At 37.7% G+C, this 12,188-nt stretch overlaps 2 protein-coding genes across 5 annotated transcripts in view; one reads left to right on the top strand and one right to left on the bottom strand.

Annotated features, from left to right (window-relative positions):
* PDGFD (platelet derived growth factor D) overlaps positions 1-12,188 on the top strand; it is a 235,116-nt gene that overhangs the window by 120,676 nt on the left and 102,252 nt on the right. The gene's annotated exons all lie outside the window — the stretch shown is intronic.
* On the bottom strand, positions 4,016-5,292 carry DDI1 (DNA damage inducible 1 homolog 1; the record flags this gene model as incomplete). Its single annotated transcript, XM_081063160.1, is given in 2 exon segments — positions 4,016-4,092; positions 4,095-5,292. Coding segments are annotated over 2 exon segments (1,197 nt in total). The 5' UTR covers positions 5,215-5,292.

The following is a 12,188-nucleotide window of genomic DNA, read 5'->3' as shown; positions in this document are numbered from 1 at the left end:
GAAACAAAGCCGCCCCCAGGTATGCCTATCTCAACAGCCTGTTAAATGGATCCTATGAGAAAAGCAGGGGAGGCACTGCAGGACAGTGAACCCCAATTTTCTGATAACAGACCTTTAGAAATTCTGAGATTCTAACAGTTGGATGTGGACTTGCAAACAAACTGGGATTCAAAAGCAAGTTTGACTTAGGTTCTAATATGAAAATGATTTCGTTTTTAGATAACTTCCCAATGAAGAATTGTGGAATAGTAGCTAATGCTTAAGCTCAGGCCAGTCCCCTCCCACTCTATAAAACAGCTTTGAACAAAGAGCAAATTAGTTAAAAGCAGCCCAGACTGCTACCATGTTTCCTCAAAAATAAGATCTAGCTGGACAATCAGCTCTAATGCATCTTTTGGAGCAAAAATTAATATAAGACCCGGTGTTATATTATAGTAAAGTAAGACCGGATATTGTATTGTATTGTATTGTATTGTATTGTATTGTATTGTATTGTATTGTATTGTGTTATATTTTATTATATCCGGTCATATTATAGTAAATAAGACTGGGTCTTATATTAATTTTTAATCCAAAAGACACATTAGAGCTGATTGTCTGGCTAGGTCTTATTTTCCGGGAAACACTGTTGGTTTCTTTTTCTTTTAGCGCTTCCTCCTCTACTTTTCTTTACCTTTGTTCCTCTTTGGTTTTCCAGGCTGATGTTAACCTCAAAGAATGTTCCTATTGATTAACATCTTTACCAACAGTTTCCTAGTGTGAATCCCAGATCACTATCCAATTATTTACTCAAGTGGTTCTCTATGGAATGTTGGATGTCAGCAAATGGCCCTCTTTAAGAAGTGCAGTGTTCTCTTAAAAAGGCAGCATTTAGTACCTGCAGTAAAGATGAATTCATATATTCAGACATCTATTTGTCTTTTTTCTTTTTAGGGGAATGGAGTATACCCTAGAAATGAGATACATTTTATGACCTGGTATTTTAAGAAAGAAGTTAAGATTATAGGCTCTACTAACCTTAGACAACACCAATCTTCTTGTTTAACTGCAACAGAATGCATGACTATTGTTTTCAAATATGTACTTATCCACAATAGTGACTTTCTTTGAGGTAAGATGGGTATTTAAATGGACATTAGGTGAAACCAAGGGTTTAATGGATTTTTTAAATGGCTTGTTATTTTAAATAGGTTAGGTCTATTACATCATGTGGTTTACTTTATCGTGATTACTAATGGGAAGAAGGAAAGTGAAGATCTGTTCATTATTTTCTGCGTAGTTACTTTCCAATAGTGGATATTTATAAATTGTATATTAGCAACCTGAACCTTTAGAGGAGAATATATTTATTTGTTTTTTCCAATATTAATGATGGTCATTTTAGATATTTTGAAAGTATTTTTCTCGTGTATTTCTTATTTTAAAAATAACCCCCAAATTAAAGTTCATTCCTTTATTTGCACATGTGACTAATTTCATGTGTTCTCTTTTTGTTCGTAGTTGATTACAAGATTGTCTTGTACCACTACCAGGTTGTAAGCACCTTGTGGTCTGGAACTGGAATTTACTCATTCCCATGTTTATAAAAACCTGGCTCAGTGCTTATCATATGGGTGTCCAATAAGTAGTTGTTGAGTATATTCTGATTACTGCTACTCTTGTCATTTTCACTGGCATTTTATGGAAACTGGTAGTTTCTATAAAATAAATTTGTGTAACAATTTTGTATCAGTCTCTAGAATTAAAATATGTCAGGTAAAGAAGGTTACAAAGTGTAAAGAACTTGGCATTTGAAATCAGAAAGACTTGAATTGGGCAACCTGGTAGATCGTCAGTGTTTTCAAATTGTACATCAGGATACCTTGGTGGGATACAATTAGTGGGATATATCTAATATATTTTGTAAATAATGAAGTGTAATTTTCAAAGAAAAGTATAAAACATTTCATAATGTTTATTTTTGTTTGTTTGTTTCAGAGATAGACCAAGTGTGTGCATTTGTATGAGAGAGAAATGTGAAACTGTATATTGTTGTCAAAAAAAGTTTAAAAAACAACCCACTAAGCTAGTGGATTATTTCAATGTTTCATAATAAGTCTGAGCTTAGAATTTCCCATCTGTATAATGTAGTTAATGACAAGTAGTTTGAAGGACTATTCTGAGATTTAATGGTACTAATCTGTGTGAGGTATGTTAGCAGCATACTGAGTCCTTTAGTAGATGCTAAGCAGTTTCATGTTTTTCATCTGTGAAGGAATCCATGCATTTGTCAGATCAATTCCCATCAATTCATAAGCATTTAATTGCTTACTCTTGACTTATTCTGAATTTCTCCCTTCATTTTGTTAATTACTTTTGTCCTGAGTACTTAATTAAAAACAAAAGTAGAAAGAAGTCTCCATTGGTCATTTTTAGCAGTTCTTCTAGGTGTAAGTCTTGATGTAAATGGACAAGGTTGGGGAATATGAGCATAGGAAAACCTATAAAGAAGAAAACCGGGAGGTAAACTGATGATGGCTGCAGGGGAAAAGGTGACTCTTAAGGAAGATGGTGATTAATTTCACGAAGATACAGATTGAGAAAGGGATATAAAGGGATATGGTGATTATAGGGGAAGTTTGTATTGTTTTGTTTTGTTTTCTCTAGTCTTCCAGAATGGTTTGAGTGGCTTTAGATCTTTTTTGGAGAAATACAAAAACTTTAAAGCTATCATAGATCATAATGTAATCTTCGTACTTGAAAATGGCTCTCCCCTCTGAAACAATTTATAGATGAGAAATCTGAATTGTATATGTGAACTGATTTGTCTAACTAATAGAGAGCTGGAATCAGAACATATATTTCTTGACTTTGAATCTAGCGTTCTTTCTAATACCAGTCTAGATGGATTATTGCCCTGAAACATTTTCCCTGAGTTTGATGGCCTCAGGCAGTCGAACCTTTTCTCTCACATGTTTTAACCCTGGGTTGTAATGAAGTCTAGGATCTTCTACTTATCACTATCACCGGAGAGCAGCTTTATCAGATGGATCATAGAGCTGAATGAGGCCTTAGAGATCTTTTCATCCAGAAGTTTTCAAATGTTATTTTAACAGTGAAAAACATTTTTGAAAAATGTTTATGTAGCAGTTTAATACACAAAGCAGATTTTAGAAAATGATCTAGTTGAAATGAGTATTAAGGGACCTGGACCACTTCCTGACCCTACCTCCCACTCTCACCATCATAAAACTACTATGCTTCCAAGAAGCACCATAATTAAAAAATAAAAATAAAAAGTCTACTTGATTGGCTTTGTTTTACAACCAGGGTTTCTTTGAATGCAAGGGAAGAGTAAATTATATTAAGTTATTCTAGGAGAAAAATCTACTTTCTTGAATATGGCAAAAATAGCCTTGAGGAGTGGATTGCAGTGAGCATGGCTCCAGGGGAGTCTAGGGGAAAATGTAAAATATAAGGAAATCAGTCCTTATGCTAACCAAAGCAGACATTTGTAAGTATTGATCAACGCAAGAGTATAATTGACCCAACATTTCTAATAACTTTCTCAAAGAAAACAAAATTTTTGAAAATAGACATATTTCTCTGAATATAAATAATTGTTAGTGCTGATTTGAAATAGTTTTGTGTAGATGCCTTATGGGGTCTGCTGCAATGGTTTATTCTAACGAATTCTGCAAAATCATAACTAGTTTGAACAAGCCACCCTGTAGTCTGATGGGAGGATATCGCTAAAAGAAGACGTAACCTTTCCTTTTATTAATTATCTGGAAATCAGTTGGAGCCTCCAAAGCCTTCCCAGGATTAGGTTCAGTGATCTATGGATAAGGGAAATGGAAGAGGGGGCAAGAATAGGCAATTATGATTTACATGGTTACAGCTATGAGAACTTGGTCCCAAAGCCAGGTTTAGTTGTTGCCGATGTTTTTAATGATTACATTGCCAGTGAGCTCATGTCTTAAAATTTCCCAGAACCTGAGACTCCCTTAAGTTGATGACTTATGTATAACCCATTTCAATGTTTTTTTCGTCCTGAGTCCATGACCAAATGTTTGATATTATCTGCTACTTCAGTGACTGAAGACTTTGTAGCCCAGTACCACTTACCAGCTTAGCACATGGGGGTAACTCTCCCTCAGGTAGAAAGTGAGTCTGTGTGCCAGTGGTACCAATCACCAGCACGTTTTTCTTCAAGTCAATGGAACATTGATGTCTCCTGAGTATATCTAGCCCTAGAAGCATGTCCATGGGTTGCTCCTCAAGGATTGAGAAAGAGCATGGTAAAAAATCACCTTCGATTTGAATCTGAGCTAGATGAACTCGGCCAATAATTCTCTGTGTGCCCACTCCTTTAGCAATCCCAGCCCATCTGCGGTCTACCAGCCGTGTTATATTACATCTCTCAGCACAAGCTTGGCTCATAATGGTCATCTGGGCACCTGAGTCAACAAAAGCCTTCATAGGATGTCCGTTCACTTTGCAGTTGATATAGAGCATGGCCACTTGTCCAAAACTCTCTGGAGCCTCTTCCATCGCTATATTCATGTTTTCCTCAATGTTTTGCCTCCGGATTTCTTCTTCTATTTTGGCCTGAGCTTCCAAATCAAATGGGTCAGCAGAGTAGAGGTGAAGCCTCTCTTGCTCCCTCAGGGCCCTTTCCCTTTGCTGATCCATCAGAACCTGAGAAAATGTCTCAAGGTTTCCGCTGAGCAGGGCTTCGGCCAAGGCGGGGTTGCGTTCCTTCAGCAAGGACAGATCATGGGGATTGGAGAGCAGCATGCTTCGAATCAAGGCGGGGCTGTCCATACCTTGAGCAGATGCAATCTTCTCTCCGGAACCTAAACCACGGGTCTGCTGGGCTGACTGTGGACGCTGCTGCTGGTGTTGCTGCCGGGAGCCGGATGTCCCAGGCGTGGCTAGCCCATTGAAATCTATTCGAGGCAGGCTCAATGTCCGTCCAGAAGGCCGAGGTCCCACATTCTCCTTCTGAAGTAAAACAACTACATCACCATCTTTGAGGCCATAGGAGCCCAGGGAACCGTGGTCATCAGCGAGGAGTCGCTCCATGTAGATGATCTCGATCTCTTCAGCTGGGATGCCAGACTCGAGCTCACAGAGAGCACGAAAATTGTGGAGCTCCAAGTCAGAGCTGACTTGGACGGAGAAGGTTACCTCTGAGAGGTCCCTCCGCACACAGTACACAGTAACCAGCATGGCCCAGGAGGGCCAGGTGGGCAGAGGACATTTGTTGTTCACTGGCTGACTGGAGCTGGTCTCTGTTACTGGCTCAGCTGCTCCTCACGACTGGATTCCTTCATTTAGGTTCATTTACCTTTCCAAGAGGCTCAGGACTTACCAGTCTGAGGGCTGCCTGCCAGCATCAGTGCCTGCTGTTCCACCTAGCCTGGTGGAACCCTGAGGTAACATGTTGTGTTCCAAAGTTCATTTGTATGTGTGCTGTTTGGAACTTAGAACGTCCACTCCCCTAGAAACGAAGTTATTCCAGTCCATTAGGTTCCCAGGTTAGCGCTTCAGAGCCTATTTAACCCATGATATGAAAAAAAATTCAGCTCTTCCTAAACAACATGTAAACATTTATTTTGTTCATTTGAGCATTGTAATCTTCGTACTTTTATTCCCCAAACAGTGAGTGCTTGTATCCTACATTGAAAAAATCATGCTATGTGCTTGATGTGAGAGGTAGGTCAGACTTGGTGCCTGTCCTTGAAGATCACATTCTCGGGAGGGATCAAAGGTTAATTGGTAAATCAGAATACTGGAGATAAGTGCTTTTCCAAAGACACGTTCAGTATACTAAGGGAACCAACAGAACGAAGGACATTTCTCTAAAGAGGAAACAAGGATGTTGAAGGATGTTGAAAGATGAGCATTTTCCATGTAAAAAATGATGAGTCACTCAAGACAAAAAGAATTGCATATACAGGAAAAAAAAAAAAGAATTCATGACAAGGCCTATTATTTCCTGTGAAAAGTGAAACAGTCAATGAAATGGAAGAAATTTGTATATGATTATAAATGATAGGATATGAAGCTAGGAAAAAAAAAGATTGGAGCCAATTTACAGAGTCATGTATTAATCTAAGGAATTTAAGTATTAGCAGTAAGCAAGATTGCCCCCTCAAAACTTGTGAAAAAAGGAGGGAATAAAAAGAGTAAAGAGACAGGAAACGAAATGTAAAAGATTTGATATAGGTATTTGTGATTTTTTTTAATTTTATTTAATTGATATAAGGAAGAGGTTTCTTGCAGCATATGGAGGACATATGGTGGCAGGAAGGACAAATAGATGCTTTCTTAGTGGCTCAAAGAGAGAGCTGTTGCTAGAATATTATGAAAACATAAGGAAGATTAAAGCTGAAGCTGCAAAAACTAAAAGTTTTTCTTGAATAGAATGGACAGGATATATTTACCCATAGATGTGGGGAGTGTACAAGAAGGAGTATGTGTGGATAACACAGGGGGTCTCTAAAATGGGAGACTGGTTAGAAATAGGCCATTACCTTGGATGGATGAATGAGATGAAACTTTGAGGAGACCAATTTGACATCAATTCTGGGTGAAATGCATGGGAATGCCACACTGGACGCTGGATATGCCTAGCCCCCGACCCTAGGGCAGTACCCCCAATCCATACACTCCAGAGTGGAGGCTCACAGAGCAAGGGTAAAGAGGTCCTTGAGAGCAAATAGTGATTGAATAGAAATCCTTGGGTGTCAGCTCTTTAGGTTTCACAAAGTATTTTGCATTATAAAGAGCTCTTGCTTGGTTTGATCTTGCCCTGGTTTGATCTTCCCTTGTGTGTCTACTCATGAACCAAAAGATAGCATCTCGTGCCAGGTTCCCCCACGCCACTTATTTCCATTTTTGCCAGAATACCTGCACCATTACTTAGAGGAGGATATTGCATCAGCCTAAAGAATTTTTTTTTTTTTTGGCTCCTGTTTCCCATGTGTTTCCCACGTGTCTCAGACTATATGTCACTCATTAGTCTAGTTATCATAATGTTTCCATATTCTTATTCATTTATATTAGAAATGTTAACTAAATACCCACTATGTATGAAGCATGTGCGAAGATCTAGGGATACACACACAAGTAATGTGAAACATAGGCTGTGTTCTTAGAGTTCACAGTCTAAAACAGAACATGTGCACAAGCACACATACAAATTGGGGACTTAAAAAACATTCCACAGAAGCTGTCACAGTGTGGGAAAAAGTAATAATGTCTGGAGAACAAATGAAGAATATGGTGAAGGTTATTGGTCAGGGAAGGCTTCCTAAAAGAGATAGGCTTAGAAAGGTGACAAGACGTCAGCCATGTCGGGGTGGGCCGGGATAGAGAAATAAAGGCTGAGGAGAGGAAGGCCTGACTTAGAGCCCGTTACTAGAATGACCTGGAGGACTTTATAATATTTTAGGGGAGAAAAATCTAGCATTGTAATTTTCCTATAGAAAATTATGAATTTTTTTAGAACGATTCTTTACTGTCTCTGTAGGTAGATGGACCTTTGATGCAAAAATATTAAGTTAATACATTTCTTCTGTGGTTTTTAACATCCTGATAAGTTCACCAGAGATCAATAATGGTTTAATGATGAGACTGCCACATGCAAATCACTCTGCTACAGAACTGATAAGAAACCAGTGAGGCTTAAATTCCATGTTTCTCTTTTTTTCTCCCCTACAAGTTTGGACAATTTGTTCTTAAAATCTTAATAAATTAGGGCGATAATACTAGGGTTTTGGTTTCTTAAACAGTGATGAAATTATTTTTGTAGAGTAAGGTTTTTTATGTGTGTGTGTATATATATATATATGTTGCATCCTGCACAACACAAGCCGTGGGAAGGCGAGGGAGGTGGCGAGGGTTAAACTATCATAAAAAGACAGAGACTCAAATATAGTTAAACCACAGAGGACCAAGGGACTCACCGTGGGTATTTATTGATTTTTCACAATAGAAATCACATGATTAAGGGCAGGGTCTGTGAAACTCTTACACCATACAATAATCATTCATTCCAAATCCCATAATCGTCCCAAAGCAACCCATGCATACCATCCCCCAAATGACCAAGGTGTGGTACATACAATCCCTGGGGGAACAAGTCTCACAAGATAAGATTATCCCATGAGCCAAACAGGAGGGGCGAGATGCTATTGCTCTAATGGGTCCATTACACCTGAGGGTAAAGGACAATAGTTGAGGCATGCGTCAGCAGCTTCTCAGAAGGAGGGGCACAGCTACCTCCTAACTTTACATTAGCTCATGGGGGTCCTAGGGGGGTCCCGTCTGGCTTAGGTTGTTTCTCCCCTGAGAAATCTTACCCGTCTTTGACTGCAGACCCTGCTTACAAGGACCAAACATGGAGACTTAGAGTAGCATAAACTCAACCCCAATGAGGGACAATCCCGCAGGGTCACCTTTCCCTAAGGAAAGATTGGAGGGGCTGACTCCTAGGTTGCTGTGTGACTACATATATATGTGTGTGTGTGTGTGTGTGTGTGTGTGTATATGTATATGTATATATTTATGTGTGTGTGTATATATATATATATGTATATGTATATATATATTTTATGTATGTATGTATCTCCATTGCCTTCCTTGGTACTGAACATAATTAAGTTCTGTGTGATATGTTTTATCACCTTGCTGTAATTCTTTACTTTTGGTGGCGTTTTGCATTTATGTGCTTATTTCTAATTTACCATTTACTGAGAACACACAGTGGAAATCAAAGGGCCTCGAGGTCTGGCCAGTTAACTGTCACCATTCCATGGATCGATGTCAGGATTGGCAAACATCCTTCGGATTCTCTAGTCCAGTCACCCATCCAGGCCTTAAAACTCTCTTGCAAAACAGCCTGGAATCTAAAACGATAAACACAGCCTCCTGAGGATGTCTAGTACTTCTGTTTATTTTCTGTTCGATTCTTTTAGTTTACTCAGCACTATTGGTGATTTAACTATCATATATGTAGTTCTCTTACCCCTGAATTTCAATGGAAAACCTCTTTTGATTATGTAGTAAAGTTGGGAGTCATTGGGAGTATATATAAATACTGCTAAAAATAAAATGTTCTTATCCCATAAATCCCTATTGCACAATCCACTGAGAAATGGGGCCTCTGAATTATCTAGGTGTGCTCATCTAGGTAACTGAAGGTTATTGCAACTTTTCTTAAGGAGGCTTTTGTGAAGTATGTTCCCTTAATTTCTTCCTTGGTAAGTACAATATAGGAACATAATTGAAACTTTCTTTGATAAGTGAGACTCCTGCAAGTTCTCAGGGCGATCACTCAGAAAATCAATTCTCATTGTATAGCCGAAATACCCAGAAAATAGAAAAGATGACACTGATTTCATACTGGCCAACTAAATAACCCCAAAGTTATTTTTTGGAACTAATCTCCAATAATACCTTTCATTATTTGCCTCTTTATAAAAACTTAAAGTAGAAAAATGGAAAGAAAGAAAGAAAGAAAGAAAGAATGAAAGAAGGAAGGAAGGAAGAAAGGAAGGAAGGAAGGAAGGAAGGAAGGAAGGAAGGAAGGAAGGAAGGAAGGAAGGAAGGAAGGAAGGAAGGAAGAAAAAAAGAACAAAACAAAAAAGCAGATAACTGATGGTTCCATTTAGCATAGTCAGTTGATATTTAAAGTATCATCTCTTTCTCTTGCTTTTCAGAGCAAAATAAATGCCTTTTCAATGAGAAATAAAATAGAGTAGCTGCATAAACATTATTATATAGCATATACAATAATTAAAACATGTTAAGCAAGTATATTAGCTTGCTGTGTTTGGATTTCTTTTTTTATATGACTGCTATTACTTTTAAAATGAAGTGTAATCAAGACTTATTTAGACAGTTAAGTCATTTCAGATTTGCTTTCTTTTTTTTAATTGATTATATTCCCTATATTTTACATCCCCGTGACTATTTTGAAACTATCAATTTGTATTTCTTTATTCCTTCACCATTTTACCCTGCCTCCAATCTGCCTCCCATCTATCAGCCCAATAGATCTGGTACCCATCCAACACCATAGATCATTATTACAATATTACTGACTACATTCCTTATGCTGTACCCTACATCCCATGACTACTGTGTGATCACCAATTTGTACTTCTTAATCCCTTCCCCTTTTCACCTACCCCCAACCTCCCTCCCATCTGGCAACCATCAAAATGTTCTCTATCTATGAGTTTGTTTCTGTTTTGTTTGTTTGTTTATTTTGTTCTTTAGATTCTACTTACAAGTGAAATCATATGACATTTGTTTTTTGCTGTCTGACTTACTACACTCAGCACAATACCCTCTAGGTCCATCCATGTTATTCCAGATGGCACGATTTTGTTCTATTATTTTATGGCTAATATTCCATTGTATATATGTACCACCTCTTCTTTATCCAATCATCCATCCAGGGATACCCAGGTTGCCTTCATATCTTGGCTTATGTAAATAATGCTGGAATGAGCATATGGATGAACACATCCCCTTGAAGTAGTATATTGGATTTGTTTGGATAAATACCCAGAAGTGGAATTACTAGGTCCTTTTTTGTCTCTTGTTATAGTCTTTGTTTTAAAGTCATTTTGCCTGGTATAAGTATTGATACTCCAGATTTTTTGTTTGTTTGTTTGTTTCCATTTTCATGAAATATCTTTTTCCATCCCTTTACTTTCAGTCTCTGTGTGTCTTTTGATCTGAAATGAGTCTCTTGTAAGCAGATATGAAAGGGTTTTCTTATCCAGTCAGCTCCCCTAGCTTTTGATTGGAGCATTAAATCCACTTCCATTGAAAGTAATTATTGATAAGTATGTAGTTATTGCCATTTTATTATATATATATATATATATATATATATATAAATAAAACATATTTATTTATTTAAATAAATAAATAAATTATATATTAAATTATATATATACGTGTGTGTATATATATATATACATATATATATGTGTGTATATATATATATATATATATATATATATATATATATCTTAAAGAAGCCCCTCTAAGATTCCTTGTAATACTGGTTTGGTTGTGATGAACTCCTTTCGCTTTTTCTTGTCAGAGAAGATCTTCATCTCTCCTTCAATTTTAAATGGTAGCCTTGCTGGGTAGAGTAGTCTTGGTTGTAGGTCCTCATTTTTCACACGTTCAATATTTTGTGTGAATCCCTTCTGGCCTGCAAAGTTTCTGTTGAGAAATCATCTGATAGTCTTAGGGGAGATCCCTGGTAGGTAACTAACTGCTTTTCTCTTGCTACTTTTAGGATTCTCTCTTTGTCTTTAACCTTTGGCTTTGTAATTATGATGTGTCTTGGTGTGGGCCTGTTTGGGTTTGTCTTGTCTGGTACTCGCTGTGTTTCCTGGGCTTGTATATCTATTTTCTTTGCCACGTTAGGGCAGTTTTCTGTCATTACTTCTTCAAATAAGTCTTCCATTCCTTGCTCTCTCTCTTCTTCTTCTGGTACCCCTATAATGAGAAGGTTGGTATGTTTGATGTTGTCCCAGAGGCACCTTAAACCGTCCTTAGTTTTTTGGGTTCTTTTTTGCTGTTCTGATTGGATGTTTTCTACTACCTTATCTTCGAAATCTCTGAGTTTATCCTCTGCTTCATCTAATCTACTGTTGATTCTCTAATATATTCTTCATTTCCATTATTATATTCTTTATTTCTGACTGTTTCTTAATTATGTTTTCTATCTCCCTTTTTATGTTTGCTTTCTCTTTGTTGAAATTCTACCTGAGATCATTGAGCATCCTTATAACCAGTGTTTGGAACACTGCATTTGGTAGGTTATTTGTCTCCATTTTGTTTGGTTCTTTTTCTGGAGCTTTGTTCTGTTCATTTGTTGGGGACATATTTCTTTGTCTACCCATTTTGTGGCCTACCTGTGTTTGTTTCTACGTATTAGGTAGGTAGGGCTGCTATGTCTCCCAGTCTTAGTAGAGTGGCCTTATTTAGTAGGTGTGCTGTGGGGTTCAGTGTCACAGTCTTCCTGGTCACTTGAGCTATTCACTCCAGTTATTTCCATTGTGTGGGTCGTATGTGCCCTCCTCTTGTATTTGAACTTTGGTTGCTATTTACACATCAAAGGGAGGGATTAACCCTTGGGCTCACTGGTTGTTGGGGACTGGCTTTGACTA

This window comes from Rhinolophus hipposideros (genome assembly GCF_964194185.1).
Source record: "Rhinolophus hipposideros genome assembly, chromosome: 10".
In the NCBI taxonomy this organism is placed as follows: Eukaryota; Metazoa; Chordata; class Mammalia; order Chiroptera; family Rhinolophidae; genus Rhinolophus; species Rhinolophus hipposideros.
The sequence above is the reverse complement of the archived record's forward strand: the minus strand, read 5'-3'. Positions and strand labels throughout refer to the sequence as shown.